This window comes from Orcinus orca, chromosome 2 (genome assembly GCF_937001465.1).
Source record: "Orcinus orca chromosome 2, mOrcOrc1.1, whole genome shotgun sequence".
Classification (NCBI taxonomy): domain Eukaryota; kingdom Metazoa; phylum Chordata; class Mammalia; order Artiodactyla; family Delphinidae; genus Orcinus; species Orcinus orca.
Window position 1 is genome coordinate 106630536 of NC_064560.1, and position 27730 is coordinate 106658265.

General features: G+C 36.0%; 1 protein-coding gene across 4 annotated transcripts in view; it reads left to right on the plus strand.

Moving 5' to 3' along the window:
* The window catches only part of DMXL2 (Dmx like 2), a 160929-nt gene that overhangs the window by 48858 nt on the left and 84341 nt on the right, over positions 1-27730 (plus strand). For all 4 annotated transcript variants that reach the window (XM_049705959.1, XM_049705960.1, XM_049705962.1 and 1 more), the window contains exons 7-13: positions 9807-9985; positions 11718-11901; positions 14576-14750; positions 16403-16639; positions 17191-17462; positions 18102-18798; positions 19136-19257. In XM_049705959.1, the coding sequence (XP_049561916.1) occupies positions 9807-9985; positions 11718-11901; positions 14576-14750; positions 16403-16639; positions 17191-17462; positions 18102-18798; positions 19136-19257 (1866 nt within the window). The remainder of the gene's footprint in view (positions 1-9806; positions 9986-11717; positions 11902-14575; positions 14751-16402; positions 16640-17190; positions 17463-18101; positions 18799-19135; positions 19258-27730) is intronic.

The window sequence follows — 27730 nt, forward strand, 5'->3', positions numbered from 1 at the left end:
GTGTATTATTTTTATTATTATTCTAAATATAAATTTTTCTGATTTTCAGTGTGATTCACTTTTTGATTCATGGGTTGTCCAGAGTATGGATTAGAGTCAGGCTCAGTTGTTTTGGGGTGATGGTGGATGGTGCAGAAGTATTTTATTGGCGGTGACAATTTTATTTTGCGTTATTAAGTAAAACTTATGAGTAATTTTAGACTAATAAATACTGATACTGTTATGATAGTGACTGGTAGCTGTTGACTGTTACGTACCAGAAACTGTGCCTTCAAAAGCCTATGGGGCAACTGTTTTACAGAAGGGGAAACTGCAGTTTAAGAACTTCCCTGAGAATACAGAGATAGTCAGAAGGTGGAGCTGGGATTTTAACCCAGATGTTTTAGATTTCACAGCACCAAAATCAGCTGGCTTTGTATTTCATTGAGAAAATATTTATTGCAAATGCATTCGTAGGGATGCTTTGAGGCCTGGGTTGAGTATGCATTCTTCTAGGAAAGGTTCGTATAGTTTCTGCCAGGCACCTGGGGGCACACACAGTTTAAACTAAATTCTCAGCTTGGAAGTTGTGCCACACAGTGTGCGCTTGGGTCTCATGAGGCCTGTTTTGTCGTTACAGATGCCCAGCGGAGACTTTTTCCTTCACGCAGAGTTCAGGTGCAGATGAACCCTTCCTTACCATATTCCTTTACAGAGAGGGTTTTTTTTCTTGATTTCATCCTTTCATTTAGCGATAGTCCTTAGGGGTCTTTTTCTTTGTTTGTTTGTTTTTTATGGTGTTATGCAGGCACCTCTGATCTGACTTATCACCTTGCGTGAACACCGTGTGTTGTCTCTATGTAGCTACTGTATTTTAAACTGAAGCTCTATGCCACTGGGTGTTGGTAGAGTCCCATATGACAGTCCATGCTCCCACTTAAGCATTTGTGTACTATGGATTCTTACCTGAGAAAATAGATGTAATCAGAAGAGAACTTTGATAAACTCCCACCACCTAGCTGTATCTGTTCATCTCCCTACATCTGTGCATGTATGTTCTGCCTTCCCTTGTGTTGCCATGGATGAATGGTCTGCTTTTATACAAGGCCAGTTCTTCCACTTGTAAACTAGATTCCGTTTGTCCTTGCTTATTCAGGGACCTCAGTATTGCAGTGCTCTCCTCTCTTCTCAATTAGTTTTCCCTTCTCCATTGGGGCATCACATTAGCATATGTTATGGACTGAATGTTTGTCCCCCCTCCCCATTCATATGCTGAAGCCCTAACCCCGCAAAGTGATGATCTTTGGAGATGGGACCTTTTGGAGGTTAAGGTTAGATAAAGTCATGAGGGTGGCCCTCATGATAGGAACAGTACCCTTATAAGAAGAGATACCAGAGAGCTTGTTCTCTCTCTACTACATGAAAACACAGTAAGAAGGCTGCTGTCAAAAAGCCAGGAAGAGAGGTCTCACCAGAACCTGACCATGCTGACACTCTGATCTTAAGACTTCTGGCCTCCAGAATTGTGAGAAAATAAATTTCTGTTGTTCAAGCCGCCCAGTCTATAGTATTTTGTTATGGCAGCCTGAGCTGACTAATACAGCACAGCATAGCGAATATGCTATAATCTTGCCCATTCTAAAACAAACGAACAGCAACAATAACAAAAACCATCTCTTGACCTTCTCTCTCAGTTTCTGTTAATTCTGTGCCCTCCTTATAACACCTCGAAAGGGTTGCTTATAGCTGTTGTCTCCAAGTTTTTCTCCTCATTTTCTATTGCAATTGTTATTCTCTTTACCCAGAAAAATCCTTCCCCCAGAGACCTGCGTGGCTTTTCCCCTTAACTTCTTAAATGTCACTGTCTCAGTGAGGCTTTACCTAAGCATCCCTTTAAATTGCATCTCACCTACCACTGTACTTTCTATTCCCTTTGCCTGCCTTAATTTTACTTGTAACACTATCACTAGGAGTTTGTATTAGTTTTCTGTTATTGCATAACAGAAATCGCCACAAACTTAGCAACTTAAGACCACACATTTATTATCTCAGCTTCCGTGGGTTTGGTGTCCGGACATAGCTGGGTGCCGTGATCAGGGCACTTTTGGCTGCAATAAAGGTGTCAGCTGGGATGAATTCTGACCTGGAGACTTGACTAGGGCAGAACCCTTTTCCAAGCTCACTCAGGTTGTTGGCAGAATTTATTTTTTTGTAGCTGAATGACAGGGCTTGTAGTCGATTTCCCTCATACATTCTTAATGTTTCTGATTATCTCCTTTTGCTCACCCAGTGTGTGACGTTTGCCTCTGCCGTGTGTTACAGCTGGCTAAACTTTGTGACTGTTTTAGGATATATGGTCGTTTGACAGGGTCACTTGTTGCTTTACAAACTATTAATGAGCCATGAAAGATGATCTTTATTCATTGTCTAAACATCTTCTGATTATTTGAGCTCCCTAATGAATCTGAGAGATACCTTTGTGCTTCAGACAAAAATATGTAAAAAGACTAAAAGTATGTCCTCTTAAATGGAGCAACTAGATTTTAAGCTCCTCAGAGGCGATTCTGTTTGTGCACTGCATAATGCCTAATACATTTTTTCTCTGAATTTTTATTGCACACAGCCTTAGCAATTGATTATTGAGTATGTTTTTTCATTGTATTAGTCATGTTCTGTTAAGCTTTTTTTTTTTTTTTTTTTTTTTGCGGTACGTGGGCCTCTCACTGTTGTGGCCTCTCCTGTTGCGGAGCACAGACTCCGGACGCGCAGGCTCAGCGGCCATGGCTCACAGGCCCAGCCGTTCCACGGCATGTGGGATCTTCCAGGACCGGGGCACGAACCCGTGTCCCCTGCATCGGCAGGCAGACTCTCAACCACTGCGCCCACCAGGGAAGCACCCCCCCCCCCCTTAAGCTTTTAATGTTCAATTTTCCTAAGAGCTAAGTGTTTCACATTTCTGAGGGAAAGATAAGAATGCCTTTGAGATTGACATATATAAAATATATAATAAGAACCTACTTTATAGCACAAGGATATATATATATATCCTACTATATATAAAATAGATAACTAATAAGAACCTACCGTATAGCACAGGGAACTCTACTCAATACTCTGTAATGACTTATATGGGAATAGAATCTAGAAAAGAGTGGATAACTGAGTCACTTTGCTGTACAGCAGAAACTAACACAACATTGTAAATCAACTATACTCCAATGAAAATTAATTGAAAAAAAAGAATGCCTTTGGGGTTTAATAAATTATGTCGTGGATTTTAAAAACTTATTTCTTCACTTTTTTGAGAAGATAACCACATCTAATTAAGATGATCTTAATAAAACGAACAGAAACTACCTTTGTAATGTTGGCTTCCTCTCCTCTTCAATCTGTTCTGCTGCTGTTAATAAAGCCAAGTTTGTCTGACTTGATGAAACAGATGGTGACTGTGATCTACCACTAGAAGGCATTTTCCAGCGCCTCTGCTACACATGACAGAATTTCAGCTCTGGTGTTTGGGGATTCAAATCCAATTACCTTCTGGATTTTTAATATTATAGTTCATTGAGTACTTTTGATGGTAGGATCTATTTTTTTAAAAAAATAAATTTATTTATTTATGTATTTATTTTTGGCTGTGTTGGGTTTTCGTTGCTGTGTGTGGGCTTTCTCCAGTTGCGGCGAGCCAGGGCTACTCTTTGTTGCGGTGCTTGGGCTTCTAATTGCGGTGGCTTCTCCTGTTGCAGAGCACGGGCTCTAGGCACACGGGCTTCAGTAGGTGCGGCACACGGGCTCAGTAGTTGTGGCTTGCGGGCTCTAGAGTGCAGGCTCAGTAGTTGTGGCGCATGGGCTTAGTTGCTCCACGGCATGTAAGATTTTCCCAGACCAGGGCTCGAGCCTGTGTCCCCTGCATTGGCAGGTGGATTCTTAACCACTGCACCACCAGGGAAGTCCTGTATATTAATTTTGTATCCAGCAACTTTACTGAATTCAGTGACGAGCCCTAGTAGTTTTCTGGTAGTGTCTTTAGGATTTTCTATGGATAGTATCATGTCTGCAAACAGTGACAGTTTTACATCTTCCTTTCCAATTTGTATTCCTTTTCTTTCTTTTTCTTCATGGATTGCTGTGGCTCAGACTTCCAAAACTATGTTGAATAAAAGTGGTGAGAGTAGACATCCTTGTCTTGTTCCTGATCTTAGAGGAAATGCTTTCAGCTTTTCACTGTTGAGTATGATGTTAGCTGTGGGCTTGTCATATATGACCTTTATTATGTTGAGGTAGGTTCCCTCTATGCCTACTTTCTGGAGAGTTTTTATCATTAATGGGTGTTGAATTTTGTCAGAAGCTTTTTCTGCATCTATTGAGATGATCATATGGTTTTTATTCTTCAGTTCATTAATGTGGTATATCACATTGATCTGCAGATATTGAAAACCCCTTGCCTCCCTGGGATAAATCCCACCTGATCATGGTGTATGATCCTTTTAATGTGTTGTTGGATTTGGTTTGCTAATATTTTGTTGAGGATTTTTTTTTTTTTTTTTGCGGTACGCGGGCCTCTCTCACTGTTGTGGCCTCTCCCGTTGTGGAGCACAGGCTCCGGACGCACAGGCTCAGCGGCCATGGCTCACGGGCCCAGCCGCTCCGTGGCATGTGGGATCTTCCCGGACCAGGGCACGAACCCGTGTCCCCTGCATTGGCAGGCGGACTCTTAACCACTGGGCCACCAGGGAAGCCCTGTTGAGGATTTTTGCATCTATGTTCATCAGTGATAATGGCCTGTAATTTTCTTTTTTTGTGATATCTTTGTCTGGTTTTTGTATCAGGGTGATGCCAGCCTCATAGAATGAGTTCAGCAGTATTCCTTCCTCTGCAGTGTTTTGGAATAGTTTCATAAGCATAGGTGTTAAGTCTTCTCTAAATGTTTGGTAGAATTCACCAGTGAAGTCATCTGGTCCTGGACTTTTGTTTATTGGGAGTTTTAAAATTACTGATTCAATTTCATTACTGGTAATTGGCCTGTTCATATTTTCTATTTCTTCCTGGTTCAGTCTTGGGAGTTTGTACCTTTCTAAGAATTTGTCCATTTCTTCTAGGTTGTTCATTTTATTGGTGTATATTTGCTTGTAGTAGTCTCTTATGATCCTTTGTATTTCTGTGGTGTCAGTTATAACTTCTCCTTTTCCATTTCTGATTTTATTGATTTGGGCCCTCCATGGTATGTGTGTATATATACACACAATGAAATACAACTCAGCTATAAAAAAGAATGAAATTTTGCCATTTGCAGCAACATGGGTGGACTTGGAGGGCATTACACTAAGTGAAATAAGTCAGAGAGACAAATACTGTATGATATCACTTATATGTGGAATCTAAAAAATACGACAAACTAGTGAATAAAACAAAAAAGCAGACTCACAGATACAGAGAACAAACTAGTGGTTACCAGTGGGGAGAGGGAAGTGGGAGAGGGCAGTGTAGGGGTAGGGGATTTTAAAAGGGGGTTATTATGGGATTATATGAAATCGTGTGTGTGAAACTTTTGAAAATTGTAAAGCATTATATTTGTTCAATAAAAAATACTGTTCATGTTTATGAAGTTTATATCTGAACACTTTCTAAAATTTCTATTTTTTAAAATTTGAATGTAACTTAAAATACCTTGGTTTTTTTCAAAACCATTTTTCTTTAATAGAGGATTACTCTTTTGAGAAAAAAACTGGGCTTTCTAAGAGCTAAGGTGAGAAGAATTTTTGAGGAGGGTGATTTTGGCGGGAAGGGAAGCAGCTGGCTACAGAATGTTCCCTGAAGCTTTTCCTCCTCTTGAGAGCGTGCCTCTGTACCTAGATTTAGTGTTTTGGTTATTTAAGGATTGGCTTATTGACCTTTATTCCCCCCACCCCCTTTTTTTTTTGCGGTACGCGGGCCTCTCACTGCCGCGGCCTCTCTCGTTGCAGAGCACAGGCTCTGGACATGCAGGCTCAGCGGGCATGGCTCACGGGCCCAGCCACTCCGCGGCATGTGGGATCTTCCCAGACCAGGCCACGAACCCGTGTCCCCTGCATCGTTAGGCGGACTCTCAACCACTGCGCCACCAGGGAAGCCCTTTATTCCCCCTTTAACATGGAAATATCTTTACTTCTTTAACATAATATGTATTTATTATTAAGAGGAACATGCAGAGAAAATGAAAATCTCCAGCCAAATAGCCATACCCCCAGTAAAAAAAAAATGGCCACTGTTCTCTGTTTAATATATATTCTTTCAGACTTTTTGATGCCTTTGTAAACCACACAGAAGTGTGTGTGTGTACATATTCTTTAAGCTGATTTATTCACTTACTGTATCATAGATAGATTGATGTGTCAATACAGATATATCTTTTCTTTTTAAAGGCAACATAATTTGCCATTATATGAATGAATGTATACCATAGTTTAACTTAACCAGATAACTATTAATGAACATTTAGTAGTTCTCATTTTTTTCTATTGCCATTAAAAATGAACATCCTTTTATATAAATCTTGTTATGTCTTTTTTATAATTAACTTTATATGGTATAATTAAACTATATGTAATTAACCTAAAAGGTATAATTAACATAAAATGAAATTATTTTTTAAATGTGCAGTTCAGTGTATTTTGACAAATTTAAAGACCTATGTAATCACCACCACGATCTAGTTATTGGACACTTACACCATCTCAAAAGGTTTCCTTTTGCTTCTTCCCAATTAATCCTTACTCCTATTCCTAGTTCCAGATAATAAATAGCTGCTCTGCTTTCTATCACTATTGATTAGATTGGTCTTCACTAGAGTTGTATGTAAATGAAATTGTGTCGTATACTCTATTGTGTCTGAGTTCTTGCACTTAGCACAGTGTTTTGCGATTCATCTGTGTTGTGTGCATCAGTAATTTGTTCTTTTTATTTGAGTTGTATTCTGTTATATGGATATATCATAATTTGTTTATCCATTCACCTGTTGATTGACATATAGGTTGTATGGAGTTTTAGGCTAAAATGAACAAAGCTACTATGACCATTCATTTGCAAGTCTTTGTATAAACATTTCACTTCTCATGGGTAAAAAATACCTATGAGTGGAATTGTTGGGTCACATGGTACTTTACAAAAAAGTACCAGGCGCTTTCCAAAGTTGTACCATTTTGCATACTCACCAACAATTGAATAATATCAGTTGCTCCACTTTCTTGCCAACATTTGGCATTGTCAGCCTTTTTAATATTAGCCATTCTAATAGTCTGGGTAGTGGTGTCTTATTGTGGTTTTCATATGTATTTCTCTGATTTCTGATGATGTTGAGCACATGCTTATTGCCTGTCTGTATACTTCTTTTTTTGGTAAAGTGTTTGTCCTTTGCCCATTAAAAAAATTGGGTTTGTTTTCTCATTATTATAGAATTATGAGTTCTTTGTATATTTAGTACAATTGAAAGATAAATCTATTATATATATTTCCTCCCAGTCTGTAACTTGCCTTTTAATTTTTTTTAAATGATGTCTTTTGATGTGCAGAAGTTTTTAATTTTGAAGAAATCCAACATCAATTTTAAAAAATTGGTTTGTGCTTTTTGTGGCCTAGATTTAAAAAATCTTTGTCTACCTTGAAATCACAAAGATATTTTACTAGGTTTTCTTTTAGAGGTTTTATAGTTTTGACTTTTACATTTTGGTTTTTTTGCATTTGATTTGAAGTCAGTTTTTCCGCAAAGGTATATCAAGATATTTCAGTGGCATTTTAAAAAGGCAATCCACTCTCCATTGAATTTCCTAGACAACTTTGTTGAAAATCAGCTTTCCATACGTGTGTGGATCTGATCCTGGCCTCTCTGTTTTGTTCCATTGTGATATGTGTGTGTGTGTGTGTATCCCCTTACGCTAATATTATGTGTCTTGATTATTGTGGCTTTATAGTTAGTTCCAAAAACAAGTAGTTTCCTCTAACTTTGTACTTTTCTTTTAAAATATTTTTGGTGGTGTCAGTCCTTTGATTTCCATACAGATTTTGTCAGTTTCTACAAAAAAGCCTGCTGTGATTTTGATACTATTTATATACATTGTATCTCTATAGAACAATTTGGGAAGAATTGTACATTAGTAACATTTAGTCTTTTTTTTAAAATTTTAAAATAATTAATTTTTGGCTGCTTTGGGTCTTCGTTGCTGTATGTGGGCTTTCTCTAGTTGCAGCGAGTAGAGGCTACTCTTCGTTGCGGTGTGCAGGCTTCTTATTGTGGTGACTTCTCTTGTTGCAGAGTGGGGGCTCTAGGCGCATGGGCTTCAGTAGTTGTGGCTCGTGGGCTCTAGAACGCAGGCTCAGTAGTTGTGGTGCATGGGCTTAGTTGCTCCACAGCATGTGGGATCTTCCCAGACCAGGGATCGACCCATGTTCCCTGCATTGGCAGGCGGATTCTTAACCGCTGCGCCACTATGGAAGTCCCACATTTGGTCTTCTTATCTACGAATGTGGTACGTTTCTCTTTTTATTTAGGTTTTCTTTCTCTTAGCAGCGTTTCATAGTTTTCAGGGTACACAATTTAAGTTTATCTTCCTAATGTAAAAAGTATTTACAGAAATTACATTGCTAATTATTGTTAAATATAGAAATAGAATTGATTTTTGAATTTTGATCCTTAGTCTTATTACCTTGCTTATCAGTTCTAGCAGCCTTTTTGGGTAGTTTTCTTAGGATTTTGTGAAAAAAGACAATTTTACTTCTTCCTTTCTAATCTGTATACCTTTTATTTTTTTCCCTTACCCAATATATTGCAAGTACTAGGACCTCTTGTACAATGTTGAGTAGAACTGATGAGAGCAGACATTCTTGTATTGCTCCCAATTTTATGGGAAGAGCATTGTCTTGCACCATTATATATGATGTAAGTTGTAGGTTTATTGTAGAGTCACTCAACTTGATCATGTTGTATATGTTCCCTTTTATTTTTCCTATTCCTATATGCTGAGAGTGTTGTTCTCCCCCATGAATTAGTGTTTACTTTTGTCAAGTGCTGTTCCTGCATATAGTGAGTTAATTACTTAGGTTTTCTTTTTCATTCTGTTACTATGATGAAATGCAATTACTGATTTTTCCAGTGTTAAACCCACTTCACTTTGCTGGGATAAACTCCGCTTGGTCATTTAGAGTAGGAATCAGAACACTATGGCCCATGAACCAAGAATGGATTTTACATTTTTGAAGGGTTCTAAAAAAAAAAACAACCCAAGGAGAATCTGTGTCACAGGCTGTGTGGTCCACAAAGCCTAACTTACTTGGCCTTTTACAGGAAGAGTTTGCTGAGTCCTGATTTAGAGTAAGAAGCAATTCATATTTAAAAAGGGTTTGTCTCATCCTTTCAGATCTCTTCAAAATGGAGATGATAACAGTGACAGATAACATGGCTTCTTTCTTATCCAGGCTAGCATCTGGTTCCAGAGTCTTTTCTTTACAGTGACCCTTGTGTATTGAAGTGGGGGAATTTGGCTTCAATCTCTGTTTGAAAAGTACCTTTGTGTAGAGAAGATTAATAATGAGCACACTGACCATTTATTTCTCAAGAATGGTATTATTTAGAATAATAAACATCATTTTAGGTTTAGTTTTGTATTATGTATAGGTCACATTTTAGTTTTTATATATAGCTTAATTTTTTTTCACACACACACTGTATTTTATTTTTACAAGAGATAAATAAACTGACAACAATATAGCTTAATTTTTAAAGCTTCTTCAAACCACTTAAATTTTGAAATGTGTAGATACAAATTAATTTTATATTGGCCTATATATTTTCACAGGATGATTGTCTTTTGAAAGTGTGGTACCCTATGACTGGTTGGAAGTCTTCAATTATACCTCCGGATCATCATGAAGTGGAAAGGAGACAGGCGTCTACCCAGTTTTCCTTTGTCTATTTGGCACATCCGCGAGCGGTGACAGGTTTTTCATGGCGTAAAACTAGCAAATATATGCCCAGGTTAGACAACTGTGTCATAGAACTTCATTTTGTATTACTTATATGTTTATAAAAATAATGAAAACAAAGGTCCTTTTAATTGACATGGTGGCAATGAATAGCCGAGGTTCTGGGCATCAACTGCCTGACTTCAGATTCTGCTGTTGTTACCAGCTTCGTGAGCTTTTGACTAAATTTCTTAAGCTCTCCATGCCTCTGTAGAATGGGGGTCGTAGTAGTACCTACCTCAGAGAGTTGTATGAGACTGAAATGTGTGAGTGAATGTGAATGCTTATACAGGCCTTTGCACATTGTGTGTGCCAGGGCAACGTTAGCTGGTATTGTCAGTATCAGCAGCAGCAGTAGATTCCAGGAAGGAGACGTTTGCAAGTAACAGGAAAGCACACACTGAGGGAGAATAAAACATAGTAATAAACTGTCAGTAATATGCATTCTGGGAAGGCATATCATATACATACAGTGAATGAAGTGGCCAAGTTTTTCTTATCTTAGGGCTATCAACAGAAACTTCTCAAAGGATTTATTTTAAGTTTTTCTTCATTGTTACAGCCATCTCTTAAAAGTGTTTAGAAGATAAAGCAAACTACAAAACAGCCCATACCAATGATTCCTGTATTATATATACAGTTCTAAAAATGCTTGCTTAGAAATCTGTATTCATTCTTGAGGAAGGGTTATTTCATCTGCTAAATATATCTGAGCACTGTTTGCACTTGATGGGAAATACAGCACACCTATTATGGAGGTGCTCAGTAAATGATAAAATGGGGAATTTATACATTTTTGGAATCTAGATAAAAGGTTACTCTAAATCTGTTTAAGTTATTTGCATCTATGGAAAACATTTGCAGAACACTTTACCTTTGACTGAGTCAGATTGTATGTAAGCATTTTTTTAATGGGAAAATTTTTTTTTTCACGATGAGTGGTTAAACCACTTCAGCTGCTTGATGCTGTGACATTTTTGCTTAACTTAATGGAAATTGATTTATAGTTTGAATTTATAGTCTCCTTACAGTTTTATTATTAATAAGTTTGTTTACCTATTTATAACTGTTTAGATTATAAGAAGGATAAAACAAAATGCTGGAACTACTGCCATAAACCACATAGTTTAATTATAATTAATGATCTTTTATTATGGTCATTCTGCAAGTTGTAATGACAGAAATGTAGGTTTTCTTTTGATGTTTACTTTGTTTTGTTTAGGAGATACTAATCCTCCAGAGCCTGTTTTCAAGCAGCACATGTATAATCTGGCATTAATTTCTGTTTCCTTCGTCAGGACCATTTCCTAGTTTTTATGATGTTCACAGCCGTACTGTGCGTGATTTCAAGCTCTTCCATTGATACTCTTTCTCCACACAATGTAATTTCTAAAGCAATTGGAAGCATACTATACTGTCATTTAGTTTAGCTGTTCAAGACATAAGTTTAATGAATTAAGGTGAGTGTCAGGGACAGTTAGGTTGTTCTTATTTTATGGTAACTGATTGCACCCTATGTCCAGCCTACCACCTTGCAGGTCTGAGCAGGTAATAAATGGGGTTTGGTAAGAGTGTGAAATAGTCAGTACAAATCCATTATCATTATTGGAAAAATAACTACACATAGATCATACTGTTTTGTGTTAATGTCATCTTTAAGGATGAAGAACTAAATATTAATAGCCTTTAATTTTTCATGTCATTGATACTCACAGTAACTTTTGTTCATTTCTCTTTATCATTAGAGGTTCTGTCTGTAATGTGTTATTAACTTCATGCCATGATGGTGTCTGCCGGCTGTGGGCAGAAACCGTATTACCAGAAGACTGTCTTTTGGGTGAGCAGATTTGCGAGACTACCACTTCCAGCACTGCCAGCAGCCTTACTCATGCTGGAAGTCACAAAGACGGAGTACAACATGCTCTTGAGGTACTGTATTATTTAAAATGGTAAATGACTCTTGAAGATAATGTGAGTATGGTGGGAATTCATAAGCTAAGTTGCAGATGGTGCATGGTATACATAATGACGAAATTAATGGCAAAGAATTCTCACTTATTTTATGTCACTTAGAAGACAGATATAGACAGTAATGATCTCAGATATGTAGTCTAGATAAATAGTATAAATTTAATTCTTCCAGTTTGCATGTTGAGTGTGAAAATCTATAGGAGTAGGCAACTTTGATTAATAAAACATGTAAAAGTCTTTGAAATTGGTTGTAATTAAAAATGTTTTGTGGGGAATTCCCTGGCAGTCCAGTGGTTAGGACTTGGTGCTTTCACTGCTGGGGCCTGGGTTCGATCCCTGGTCAGGGAAGTAAGATCCCGCAAGCTGCGCGGCGCAGCAAAATAAATAAATAAATAAATAAAATAAACCACAGCAATCTTTAAAAAAATAAACAGATTAAAAATAAAAATATTTTGCTTTTGTTTCACGAGGATTAAATTTTACATTTATTTTTCTAATTAAAAATGACTATTATGAATAAGAATAAAGGTGTTAAGATATTAAGTGAACTTATATAATTGCACAGTTTTCACGGTTTAATATTTTGAAAGTGAAATAATTTTTCTAGTTTTTAAATACTATATATAAAACAAAAATGCTTTCTAAGAAATTAGATTATTTATAATATAGTATGAACTGTTGTGCCCATTATGATTAGCGAATAAAATGAGATAAACACATTATTAAAAATTACCAGAAATTTATTATAGTAAACCTAGATTGCTAATTTTCTTAATTTTTCATGTGACTTTATTACACAAAGAGTATATGCTTATTCTAAAATTAGATTAGGAAAAAGAAAAAAATGTAGAGTTTATAATCCAACTATTCCAATATGTGTTTGTACATTTTTTTTTATTTACAAGATTGAGATCATATTATGCAATAATGTTTTATAACTTGCTTTTTATACTTAATGTGTTATAAACATCTCTGTACATAACTAATTATACTTTTACATTGCACGTTTACATTAACACTTTAATGGTTGCATAGCCAAAATGGTTTTGCAGTTTTGGCGAGCAAAAATATTTTGGGGGTTTAATAGGCTAAGGATGTGGTCCTTTAAAGTTTTATGTAAAGTAGTCTTGCTCTGATGCTCTCTGTGATTGGGCACTATTTATACAGTTTTTTCCAACATTTAAAGCATAAATGAAATTAAAGCACAAGTCAGAACAGTTAGAGTTATGTTTTGCTATTGATTGAAAATTAGTGGGAAAAAGTACTTTATTTACTAGATGTTTACAATAATTTATATATATTTGTATAACATTTTATCTTTAAATTACATATGAGCTTTTGGAGACTAAGGGCTTTTAGATATCTTTATATCCTCCATGTTATCTATTTCTTTTCAAGTGTTTGTTAAATCGAATTATTAACTGCTACATAAAATAAAAGAAAAAATAAAATGTAATCAGTGATTTGACACATTTTTGCTGCCTTTTAATAAAATGTTGTCAATTAGTAATGTTAAAATTGTTTTTAATAGAAAAAACCTGATTATCTGTCTTATGAGCTATTTTGCTTTCTAATGTCCTTTCCTATAAAACCCCTAACTGCAAGGTCTATATAATTCTATATATACTTAAATTATACATTTTGTTCCTAGGAGAAGATAACTGACCAATATAGCACAGCCTTGGCAATCTAATTTAAAATAATGATAAATGTCAAAGATTGAGTGAAACTAATTTGATAGGTATAATCAAAGAAATAACCGGGGAGACCAGAGACAGAGGACACGCCATAGAACTGATACTGTTTTTCACATGAAAAGGGACAAGGGCTGTGGAATTGAAAGGAAGGACCAGATGTTTTATTTTACTGCAGAAAGAACTGAGAGGATGCCACATTTTATTTCATTGATTGCAAGGAACAAAGGAAAAGAATGATATATTATTATTAAGCACGGTATTGTTAAGTGACAGAATAAGGAATTGCTGTGTGGTGGGGTTATGGTGTGGAGAAAAGATTGTGCTGAGAATTGACATGGTCCCGTGTCAGAATAGTTCAGATGATGGAGTATGCCAGTACAGAATTTTTATCATAGGCACATATCTCAGTTTGAACAAATTCCACAGGTCAATACTTTCATGGGGTCTTTCCTGGCTACTCTTATCTAAGTTAAGGTTCCCCTTGTTATTCTGTATTTTTGTACCCTCTTTTTGTCTTTATAATAGAGGTTATATATTAGATTATTTAGCTGGCTATTTAGTTCTAAGTGAGAATTTTGGGGAGGAATATTCTTCCTGGTAGGAAGATTTGGAATTTTTTTTTTTTTTACACCCTTATTACTAGTAAATTTCGTCTCAGTACTGGAATATCCTGAAAAAACTAGACTTTGGACTCCTAATCTTTATAGGGGTTTCTGCAGATAATAAGTGTTTTTGAGCAACTACTGCCTTGAACTATAAAATTTGCAAGACCAGTGGAGAATATATTAAGTTGTTCTATTGTAGTTAAAGTTTCCTTTAAGATGGTCAGGTTTTACAGAGAGGAAAATTGTAAAACCCTTAATAATCAAAAGTATTTTGATCAGCACTTATTAGACTTCCTAGACTTGGATTTAGTAATCATTTTTCTATTTTAGACAATACACCATTTGAAAAATTTAAGGAAAGGACAAAGGAAGTCTTCCATTCTTGTAACGCACACTGAATTAATGCATGACCAGATGGCAACGCATGAGGTTCAAAGACACATTTCCCATCACGCAAATGTACTGTGTCATTTTCACATTGCAGCGAGCATCAATCCCGCCACAGGTAAAGGATAGTAAAGTTTTATTTCTTATCTGCTGAAATAAATAAATAGAAAAGTGGGACTACTTTTATAACCTGTTTCTAATTTTATGCTAATACTCCATGTTTCCTTTTAAAATACTTCTTAATTGGAACAGAAATATAAGGTGCCATTTCTTAAATTGAGACTGTGTGATCCTCAGGGAATAACTTCAAATAAGTATTTTTGAGCACCATTGTTTGTCTACAATATGGCAAAGTTTCTAAGTAATTAGAGCTTTAGTTGAACCTGGAGATGAACACAAGTGGTGGCAGCCTGGTTAATTAGTGTGATTTCCCACCCTTTTGTATTTTCACTATTATTCTTTCTTCTCAACTCTTCTTTATAACTTTATCAAAGTATATTTTTGCATAGTTTTCCTTATATTTCAGCATATCTTGTTTTGTACCCTCATAGACTTTCTTGTCCTACACTTCGGGAAAGGTAGTGTTTCTTCTAACCTTGATGTTTTCTTTTTGCTCTTTTCCTCCTATGTCATTGAGAAGTATTTTGAGGCAGGTTCATTGTTGGCAAGAGCATATTTAAAGCTTCTATTTAAGGTCATTGTTTTCTTTCTGCATGAAAAACATATGACAAGGCCTATTAGTTTCATATTACATTGCTGGAAGAACTATAGTTGTATAAAGTTATAGTTACATTTTATTGAAATGGAAGTCTATTGCTTCAGGGTGCAGAGGATTTTATTTTTAAATGTTTATTTATATAAAGATAAGTATTTAGCAAATACAGTTCCAAAAGAGTGTTATCTGGATGCTTCCCCCCCAGTGTCTTTTTCTTTCTATTGAATGGATTATTTATAATTTGATTTGGGATTAAGGAGATTTTTTTTTTTGAATTATACTGTTTTACGTGAACTGATCTATAGCATGAATTTCAGTTACCCCACATGGAGAAAATCTGCTATACTTAGAAATTTGCTTGCCTTCCTGTGTTCTTTCTTGGCATTATTTTTCCCCGACTTTTGAGGAAAGTTTAAAAGAGTCAGAAAAGTTGGAAGAATAGTATAGTGAACACTCATTTCACCCACTTTGATTCAACAATTGCTAACATTTTGCCAGTTGCTTTATTCTCTCTGTATATACACACATATGTATGTTTATATGTGTGTGTGTGTGAGAGAAATTTTTTCTTAATGTTTTCAAAGTAAGTTACACATATCATGGCATATCACCCTTACATACTTCAGCAAGTATCTCCTAAGAATAAGGAAATTTTCTTACATAATCACAATATCATTATCATACCTAAGAAAATTAGAAATAATTCCATAATCTCTGATATTCAGTTCATATTTAAATTTCAGTCATCTCAAAAATGTCTTTTAGATTTGCTTTTCTGTTTTGTCTTTCTGTTCCCTCATCCCCAAACCAGGCTTCAATAAAAGTTTGTGCATTTGGTGTGTTTCGTTTTTAAATTAGTAATTTAATTCCGTATGTCTATGCCATTAGTTCATTTACCATTAAATTCAATTAAAAATTTCAAACCATGCTAGAGTTATGTTTACTTTTTGTTTATCACATTTTCTGTGTAATGGAATTAGTCTTTATAGGCACATGTAATATTTTAAAAGACATTAGAAATTCACATTGAAATTTTATCTTTTTTGATTCCACAGATATTCCAAATGTCTTGGTTGGCACTGTATTTAACATTGATGATGGAAATGGGGGCTTTGTAGTTCATTGGTTAAACAACAAAGAATTTCATTTTACATCATCTACTGAAATATTTATGCAGCAATTACGAAAACTTTCTGAAAAGCAGGTGGATCATGAAAACGACAAAGGAGATAGAGAAGATGAATGTTCACAGGAGGAAAGAGAGAGGGGTTTACATATGAAACTAGACCATGGTTAGTATCCTGTGTTCAGATTTTTCTTTTTTACAGGCTGACAGCTTTTTGTGAAACCACCTTTGGTTTGTAATCTTTCCTTCCTCCCCTCCTTCCTTTTCACTTTTCCATTCATTCCACAGGTCTTTACTGACCATCTACTATGGACCATCTACCATCTAACTTTGCTTTGTTATAACATATTGCTTTGAGTAATGTATTACTTTGGAAGCCATGCTTTTGGTGGGGGTAACAGGTTTTGCTAATAATGGTAATAATAAAGATAATGTGATAGTGTGAATGAAATTTTGATTTATCTAAAACTAAGAAATGTAGTAATTTTCAGTTCAGATCAGAAAAGAGTTTCCTTCCTTGGTTTTTTTTCCTGGCCATAAGTTGTAAAAGGGATTCATGATTTCTAAAGTTAGTATGCTATTTATTGATAGTCTAGTATGTAAATGATTTTCTGTAGTATAGTCTAGTATGTAAATGAATTTGATAGTCTAGTATGTAAATGAATTTTTTATAGTATTTCTGTTAGTATGTACTGATAAATTTATTTTCTGATTTAGAATTATCCCTGGATAGAGAATCTGAAGCAGGTACAGGATCATCAGAACATGAAGATGGAGAAAGAGAGGGAAGTCCTAGAACCTGTTCACGACCTAGTGTACCAATGCCACTGCCTACAGTCCTGCTTGATCGGAAGATCGAAATGCTGCTAACTGAATGGAATAAGAATCCTGACATGCTTTTTACTATACACCCGGTAGATGGTACCTTCCTAGTGTGGCATGTAAAGTATTTGGATGAATATAATCCTGGAATATTTAGACAAGTCCAGGTATATTTTACTGATGAAGCAATTTTTACACTTCTTAAAAAAGTAAAACAGTTGCTATTCAGATTTAGCAGGTTTTCAGAAATACTCGATGATTTTATTTTTGATAAGCAACTGAGAAGAGAATAACTTGCTACCAAAGGGGGTCAATGACCACAGATTTTATAAACTTGATTAATTTAAGTAAAATGAATTTGGCTTTGAAATGTGATAGTGAGTACTTGAATGTATGTGTATTCATTTTTTCTGGGAATTCACAATATTTTGAATAAACTTAAGAAACTACCCTAAAAATGTGACTCAGGATGTATCACCTCCACTTCTTCAGTTTTATTAATTAAATCTACTATCTTTATCGGTTATCTTTCTGAACAGTATTTGTTTAGATTTATGGTTGTAGTCATCTAGATGTACAGGCAAGTTTCAGGTTTCAAATACTTGAAATTATTTCTTCAGTTTTCTCATACGCGATGAATATATGATACTATATAAATAGAGGAAAAGGATTAGACCATAATAAGGTCGAAAATGATATATTTTGCTAGGAAGCTGAGGTTTGACAGTTTGAAAATGGAAGTATTTTTGGAAGACTTTGAGAGGAGGCAGACTGCTTGCACTGAATCATGTAATTGTGTTTTTCAGGTTTCTTTTTCTTCTCGGATTCCTGTTGCATTTCCATCTGGTGATGCAAGCTCTCTTAGTAAAAATATCATGATGTATGCCTGTATAAATGCTGCAAAAGATTCTCACCACACTCTGTTACACGAAGACATGATGGCTGAATGCAGTCCTCATGGATCACAGCTGCATTCTGGACCACACAGTACAAATATGAACATTTTAGCTCCCACAGTAATGATGGTCTCTAAACACATAGATGGCTCTTTAAATCAATGGGCAGTCACTTTTGCTGATAAGTCTGCCTTTACCACTGTTCTAACTGTATCTCACAAATTTAGATATTGTGGTCATAGATTTCACCTCAATGACCTGGCATGTCATTCAGTTTTACCATTATTATTGACATCATCTCATCATAATGCTCTGCTGACTCCTGAATCAGATTTTCAGTGGGACTCAGACAATAAATTAGGTAGATTAATGGATCCTGTAAGACACATAAAAGGTTCCTCGAAACAACCTCTCAGAAATGCAGCAACACGTACATTTCACGACCCGAATGCCATCTACAGTGAACTTATTCTGTGGCGCGTGGACCCAATAGGACCTTTGTCATACACTGGAGGAGTATCGGAGTTGGCACGAATTAACTCTTTACATACTTCAGCCTTCTCTAATGTTGCTTGGCTTCCAACTCTTATTCCTAGTTACTGTCTTGGTAAGTGTTCATTTTAATAGTGAAATTAATAAAAGCTTTAAAACAGTTATTTATATACAAAATGATTTATATTTGTCATTAGGAAGATTTTTAATAAGTATTCAGAATGTAGGCATCAGACTTAAGTTTAGAGTTTCTAGACTTTTGTTTTTCATCTTTTCCCTCTCATAACCTATCTGTTGAATTTTTTTGGTTAATAATTTTATATCTATTAATTGTATCTGTGTTTCTGGACCATGGTTATGTCTAAAAAGAGAAGTGTGAATATTTTTTCTCATACTTCAGCCAGTAATAAAAATAAACTATATATTATAATGCAAAGTGTTTACTTTCTCAGGCACATATTGCAATTCTGCGAGTGCTTGCTTTGTTGCTTCTGATGGCAAAAATCTGAGACTTTACCAAGCTGTGGTAGATGCAAGAAAATTATTGGATGAATTGTCAGATCCAGAATCTTCAGTAAGTATTTCTTAATCTTTATTAATATATCTAAGCTAATAAGGAATTCTCTTTTAATTTGTCTAGGACGTTTATTTGTTAGTTGGTGTTCAGGGAGTGAGCATCTGTTCTGGGCTCTGTGTGACTAGTTTGTTTTTTCTTAACTTGTGTTGCAATTTACATGAATCAAAATTACAGTCTGTTGGCGCTTTCACTGCTGTGGCCCAGGTTCAGTCCCTTGTTGAGGAACTAAGATCCCATAAGCCACACAGTGTGGCCAAAAAGAAAAAAAAAATTACAGTCTGTATATCACATCACACATCAATACGTTTTACATTTAAAGAAATAAATACGATTTTTTTTCTAAAATGTGATTTTTTTCTTGACATTTTTCACCTTTAGTTTGGTTCTGTTAATCTTTTTTTGCTCAAGAAAGGCAGCTTTACCAACCTCTATGTTTAGGTTGGAAAATTTGAACTTTTCTGAGCTTGATTCACTATTTTAAAAGTCCTCTGGTTAGAATATGTTATCAGTGGGTGACAATGTCTCATTCTGGTAGTTCTCTATTTGAACTGCAAGTCATGCATATTAGTCAGTACTCAGATTTGAATGGTGAATTTTCCATTTACCTATAAAAACGTGCCTTTTAATAAAATAACTGTTCTAATAAAAATGTTTCCAATATTGAAAATCAAAGACTGTTTTTGTTTTGTTTAATTTTAATTAATTTATTTATTTACTTATGGCTGCATTGGGTCTTCATTGCTGCGCATGGACTTTCTCTAGTTTCAGCGAGCGGGATCTACCCTTCGTTGCGGTGCACAGGCTTCTCATTGCGGTGGCTTCTCTTGTCGCGGAGCATGGGCTCTAGGCGCACAGGCTTCAGTAGTTGTGGCTCGTGGGCTCTAGTGCACAGGCTCAGTAGTTGTAGCACATGGGCTTAGTTGCTCCGCGGCATGTGGGATCTTCCCGGACTAGGGCTCAAACCCGTGTCCCCTGCATTGGCAGGCGGATTCTTAACCACTGCGCCACCAGGGAAGTCCCTCAAAGACTGGTTTTGAATGTCTGCCGTGTACCCCTAGACGTGTAGGGAATACAGTGTCTGCCTTTAAGGGGATTTAAATTTAGCAGAGGAGAGAAATTATTATAAAAGTTTAAATAACGGTTTAAGACAGAAGCAGAGGTGTCTGAAGTTGGTATGTAATTAACTGCCAAACACTATTTCATAATTCAGGGGCAAGAGAGATCAGAGTAGGGTAGGCATAGAGGTTTTTATTAAGGACAGTATTTGAGTTCATTTTTGATAGATGCAGAAAGACAAATCCTTGGTCTTTGCTGAGTGATAGAATAGCCTGAGTGGATACAGGAAAGTACGTGTATAAATAAGGCTTGTTCCATGAACAGTGGTAATTGGACTGAAGCCACAAGTTCGGCATAGAGAAAGTCTAGAAAAGTAGCATCTTTAAAATTATAGAGTTGGAAGATTTAAAGGTCCCCTAGTCTAACCAGCCATCTGATACTTTGTCTCTACCACATTCCTGCCAATTTGTCATCTGGCCCCCAAGGAGGGAAGCTCAACTCTAAACGCAGCTCATTCTGTCTTTGAATTACCATCACTATTATATTGAAATTAAACTTGTAATCCTTAAATTCTACTTGTTAGCTTTAGTTCCATTTAGAATAAGTCTAAGATTTCTTACATGTGAGAGCACCTCAGACACCTATGTTGGAACCCCTCAATTTTTTTCCTCAGGCCAAACCTGCTGCTCCTCTGCCTATAAATTTATCTAACTTTTATATTTGACCCTGGTTACTCTTCTGAGCAGTTTTCCGTTTGTTTATACACCGGGCATCGTAGGATCACTAGAATATAGCAGTACTGTGCCGTCTCTCAGTAGATACTATTATGTTTGGGCAGGCACGCCACATTCTTTGTATGTGATTCATATTGAGCTGACTTTCAATTAAATATCACGGAGTCTTTTTTTTTTTTTGCTAGTAAGCCATTCTGTATTTGTGCATTTGAATTTGGGACCCAAATATAGTCTTATTTCCCTATTACATTTCACCTTGCTAGGCTCAGCTCAACAGTACATCCTTTCAGTATCCTTTTGAATCCAGATTCTGTTACTGCTTTATGTGTTACTGCTTTATGACTTATATCACTGGCCTATTTGATGAGTGTTGTTCTACATCTTCATCTAAGTCAATTACAGAAATGTTAAACAGTACTGGACTGAAGAAAGAACCTAGCAGTATACATTTGAAATCTTTCTCCATTTTTTTTTTTTTTTTTTTTTTTGTGGTACGCGGGCCTCTCACTGTTGTGGCCTCTCCTGTTGCATAGCACAGGCTCCGGACACGCAGGCTCAGCGGCCATGGCTCACAGGCCCAGCCACTCCATGGCATGTGGGATCTTCCCGGACCGGGGCACGAACCCGTGTCCCCTGCATCGGCAGGTGGACTCTCAACCACTGCGCCACCAGGGAAGCCCTGTTTCTCCATTTTTATTGTCTAGAATATTTCTCCAGCTTATCCCAAGGATTTGCATGAGGTAGCTTGTGGTGTACTTCACTGAAGTAAAATACACCGTCTGCCAAATCTTTTGCAGTCAAAAAAAAGGAAGTCAGATTTGTAGGAGATGATTGTTTTAATGTATAGTAGGTTGAATGTGTGTATCCTAATGTCTCTTGATGACTAAAACGTTGTACTAGATAGACATCAGGCTCTTTATTCTGACTTACAGAAGTATGTTATTTTCCTTTTTGAAAACTGGAATCTTTGCCTGTTTTTAGTCTTTTGGCTGTGGCAATCCCCATGATTTCTCAGAGAGAACATCCTCTGTAGTTCATTGTTCTCATTGGCAAAATTTCTCAATAACCTGGGCATTATCTTTTCCAGGAAAGTATACATTCATTTAGAGCAGTTGGATACATTCTTGGAATTCTAAAATTTATCTTGGTCTTCTGCTCCAATGTACTTACCAATGTACTTTTTTCTTAAACCCTCCTTTTTCATTATTTTTTTTAAACTTAAAAAGTAATACTTATTCATTGTAGAAAATTTTTGGTCCTTTTTACTTTTGCAAGCTAAATTCTTGAAATAGAACACCAGAGACAAAGTAGGAATTAGGAGTTCTTTATTCTCCTGATCTTTATTAACATTAAACCATCAGCCTCTGTTAATGAGCCTATCTTTCTCTTTCTCTTTGTACTCTGAAAACAATAATTAATTCAGTGACTTAATTTTTCAAACAAATCTTTAATTTTAGAATAGTTTTAGGTTTACAGAAAAGTTGGAGATATACTGCAGTTTCCATATACCCCTATCGTTAACATCTTATATTACCAGAATACATTTGTCACAACTAAGAAACAGTTATTTGTGTGATATGATTAATTAAACCCCAGACTTTATTAAGACTTAACTGATTTTTTCCCACAAATGTCCTTTTCCACTAATGTTTCAGGACTTCATCCACAAAACCATATTACATTTAGTTGTCATGTCTCCTAAGTCTTCTCTGATCTGGGACAGTTTCTAAGTTTTCTTCATCTTCATCAGCTTTTTCTCATGACCTTGACAGTTTTGGGTAGTACCGGTGAGATATTTTATTGTATTTTCCTTTGACTTGAGTTTGTCTGCTATTTTTCTCATGGTTAGACTGGAGTTATGAGTTTTGGGGAAAAATACCTCAGGTGTGTGAAGTACGCTTCTTGTGTTACATCAGGGGCACATGCTAACAATATGGTTATTAGCATCTTCCCTCTTTTTTTCTTTTCAGCTGGAAGTTTGTTAATTTATTGATGTTTTTAAAGAACCAGCTATTTGTTTCACTGAATGCTTTGGTTTTGTTTTAATTTTCATTAGTATCTGCCCTATCTTTATTATTTTCTTCCTTACGCTTGATTTATTTTGGTTTTCGTTTACTAGGTTTCTTGAGATAGGAGCTTAGGTTCTGGTTTTTTTTTTTTTTTGGCCAAGTTGTGCAGCATGTTGTATCTTAGTTCCTGAACCAGGGATCGAACCCGTGCCCCCTGTGGTGGAAGCATGAAGTCTTAACCACTGGACTGCCAGAGAAGTCCTAGGAGCTTAGATTCTTTTTTTTTTTCCTTTTCTTTTGTTCTTTTCTTTCTTTCTTTATTTTATATAGCAGGTGGAGCTTAGATTCTTGATTTGAAACTGTTCTTATTTTCTTTTTTTTTTTTAGGGAAGAATTACTCTTTAACTGAGGCTTTCTTTATACCTATTAACATCAAGTTTTTATAAATGTATTTTCAAAAACATTTTTAAATGTGTGCACAGTTTCAAAATTCAAACAGCATATACTGTACTGTTATTAAATAAAAACTCTGTATCACCTCCCCTATCCAAGTCCCACACTTTATTGGAAACCCCTTTAAACCTTTTGTTTTTAATTCTTTTGATAAGTTACCACCATAATTCTAAATGATATGCTTAGATTTCAGTTTCTTAATTTACCAGCAGTAGAAATCAAGTCATTTCCATCTTCTTTGATAGACAGGGAATTCAGCTCACATTCCACTTGCCTCTCTCTCTCCACTGAGTTTTGCTAGTTGTTTTAGTGTGTGTGGTTTTTCTATTAGCTGCCTTTATACTTTTAAGTGATGTATACATAATCCTGTATTTTCGTTCCGTCTTCTTTACACAGTATCTCTGGTATCATCCCAAAGTAAAATGAAGAAAGTTGCACCCCTGCACTCACCCTTCCCTCCTCCTGCTCTCAACTTGACTTCTGCCAGCTGGAGCGTTACCTTTACAATGTCTTTTATGACATGCATGTTCTATTCTATAACTAAAATTAGGTCTTATGGTTTGATTTTAAAAATTGAAACTAGTAACCATCTAATTACAATTATGTAAATGTGATCATTTCAACTATTTGTCACTGATTTGTCACAGATTCTCTCAACGGAGAATGTCCAAAGGGTTAAAGTCAAATGACCTCTATTATATTCCATCAAGTGATCAGGCCACAGTTTTGCTCGTCTTGTATTTGAATCAAAACTTTTTTCTCTAATTTTTCAGTTGTTTTCTTGGCATTTCTAATTTCTTGGGCTTCTTTTTTCTTGTTGAGAGGAAAAAAAAAAACCTAAGTCTTCTTCCCCACTGGGCTAAGAGCTCCCAGCTTCTTAATTGTCCTGCCTGTTAAATCTTCCTCTTTCTCTTCTTGGAGGAATTCCTTTTAGGGTCTTTTGAGCTGGTGTTTTAATTTGAGCTGTGTTTTTCGGGATGCTGCAGATGTGTCATCCTCTTCGTTTCACACCTGGAATTCCACCACTGTTTCCTGGACCATGAGCTGCTTTTCTCTCCTGTACTGTCGATAGATTACATCCTCAAATACTGTAAATTTTTTGAAAAGAAAGGTTGCCTGGTAGATAAGGATTCTGAAATCAGTGTGAATCCAACATGGCTGGAAAAGTGTTTATTTTACCTTCATATTTATTTTTTAAAATATTTATTTGGCTGCCCCGGGTCTTATTTGCGGCATACAAGCTCTTAGTTGCAGCATGTGGGATCTAGTTCCCTGAGCAGGGATTGAACCTGGGCTCCCTGCATTGGGAGCACAGAGTCTTAACTGCTGGACCACGAGGGAAGTCCCTTTCCCTTCATATTTAATTGATAAGTTTGGCTGGATATTAAATTCTAGATTTAAGATCTTTTTTTTGCCCTCAGAAATTTAGAGACTTATTTCTGTCCTCCAGTGTTTTGATAAGAGGTCTTATACCTATAATACTCTTATTCTTTTATTAGTAACCCCTCCCTCTCTCGCTCTTTCTCTTGATGCTTCTAGAACAGCAATGTACAATAGAAATATAAAGTGAGCCATACATGTAACTTAAAAATTTTCTAGCAACCATTTAAAAGTGAAAAGAAACTGGTGATATTACTTTTATAGCATGTTTTCATTAATCCAATATATCCAAAACAGAATTTCAACATGTAGTGAATATCTTACATTATTATTTTTTTAACATCTTTACTGGAGTATAATTGCTTTACAATGGTGTGTTAGTTTCTGCTTTATAACAAAGTGAATCAGCTATACATACACATATATCCCCATATCTCCTCCCTCTTGCGTCTCCCTCCCTCCCACCCTCCCTATCCCACCCCTCTAGGTGGACACAGAGCCCCGAGCTGATCTCCCTGTGCTATGCGGCTTCTTCCCACTACCTATCTATTTTACATTTGGTAGTGTATATATGTACATGCCACTCTATCGCTTTGTCCCAGCTTACCATTCCACCTAGCCATGTCCTCAAATCTATTCTCTACGTCTGTGTCTTTATTCCTGTCCTGTCCCTAGGTTCATTAGAACCACTTTTTTTTTTTGATTCCATATCTTTGTATTAGCATATGGTATTTGTTTTTCTCTTTCTGACTGACTTCACTCTGTATGAGAGACTCTAGGTCCATCCACTCACTACAAATAACTCAATTTCATTTCTTTTTATGGCTGAGTAATATTCCATTGTATATATGTGCCACATCTTCTTTATCCATTCCTCTGTCGATGGACACTTAGGTTACTTCCATGTCCTGGCTATTGTAAATAGAGCTGCAATGAACATTGTGGTACATGACTCTTTTTGAAGTCTGGTTTTCTCAGGGTATATGCCCAGTAGTGTGATTGCTGGGTCGTGTGGTAGTTCTATTTTTAGTTTTTAAAGGAACCTCCATACTGTTCTCCATAGTGGCTGTACCACTTTACATTCCCACCAACAATGCAAGAGAGTTCCCTTTTCTCTACACTCCCTGCAGCATTTATTGTTAGTAGATTTTTTAATGATGGCCATTCTGACTGGTGTGAGGGGATGCCTTATTTTAGTTTTGATTTGCATTTCTCTAATGATTAGTGATGTTGAGCATCCTTTCATGTGTTTGTTGGCATTCTGTATATCTTCTTTGGAGAAATGTCTATTTAGGTCTTCTGCCCATTTTTGGAGTGGGTTGTTTGGATATTGCGCTGCATGAGCTGCTTGTAAATTTTGGAGATTAATCCTTTGTCAGTTGCTTCGTTTGCAAATATTTTCTCCCATTCTGAGTGTTGTCTTTTCGTCTTGTTTATGTTTTCCTTTGCTGTGCAAAAGCTTTGAAGTTTCATTAGGTCCCATTTGTTTATTCTTGTTTTTTTTCCATTTCCATAGGAGGTGGGTCAAAAAGGATCTTGCTGTGATTTATGTCAGAGTGTTCTGTCTATGTTTTCCTCTAAGAGTTTTATAGTGTCTGGTCTTACATTTAGGTCTTTAATCCACTTTGAGTTTACTTTTGTGTATGGTGTTAGGGAGTGTTCTAATTTCATTCTTTTACATGTAGCTGTCCAATTTTCCCAGCACCACTTATTGAACAGGCTGTCTTTTCTCCATTGTATATCCTTGCCTCTTTTATCAAAGATAAGGTGACCATATGTGTGTAGGTTTATCTCTGGGCTTTCTATCCTGTTCCATTGATGTATGTTTCTGTTTTTGTGCCAGTACCATACTGTCTTGATTACTGTAGCTTTGTACTATAGTCTGAAGTCCAGGAGCCTGATTCCTCCAGCTCCATTTTTCTTTCTCAAGATTGCTTTGGCTATTCAGGGTCTTTTGTGTTTCCATACAAATTGTGAAATTTTTTGTTGTAGTTCTGTGAAAAATGCCATTGGTATTTTGATAGAAATTGCACTAAATCTGTAGATTGCTTTGGGTAGTATAGTCATTTTCACAATGTTGATTCTTCCAATCCAAGAACATGGTATATCTCTCCATCTATTTGTATCATCTTTAATTTCTTTCATCAGTGTCTTATAGATTTCTGCATACAGGTCTTTTGTCTCGTTACGTAGGTTTATTCATAGGTATTTTATTCTTTTTGTTGCAGTGGTAAATGGAAGTGTTTCCTTAATTTCCCTTTCAGATTTTTCATCATTAGTGTATAGGAATGCCAGAGATCTCTGTGCATTAATTTTGTATCCTGCAACTTTACCAGATTCGTTGATTAGCTCTAGTAGTTCTCTGGTAGCATCTTTAGGATTCTCTATATATAGTATCATGTCATCTGCAAAGAGTGACAACTTTACTTCTTTTTCCAATTTGGATTCCTTTTATTTCTTTTTTTTCTCTGATTGCTGTGGCTAAAACTTCCAAAACTATGTTGAATAACAGTGGTGAGAGTGGACATCCTTGTCGTGTACCTGATCTTAGAGGAAATGGTTTCAGTTTTTCACCATTGAGAATGATGTTGGCTGTGTGTTTGTCATATATGGCCTTTATTATGTTGAGGTAAGTTCCCTCTGTGCCTACTTTCTGGAGGGTTTTTTATCATAAACAGGTGTTGAATTTTATCAAAAGCTTTTTATGCATCTATTGAGATGATGATATGGTTTTTCTCCTTCAATTTGTTAATATGGATTTTCACATCGATTGATTTGTGTATATTGGTAAATCCTTGCATTCCTGGGATAAACCCCATTTGATCATGGTGTATGATC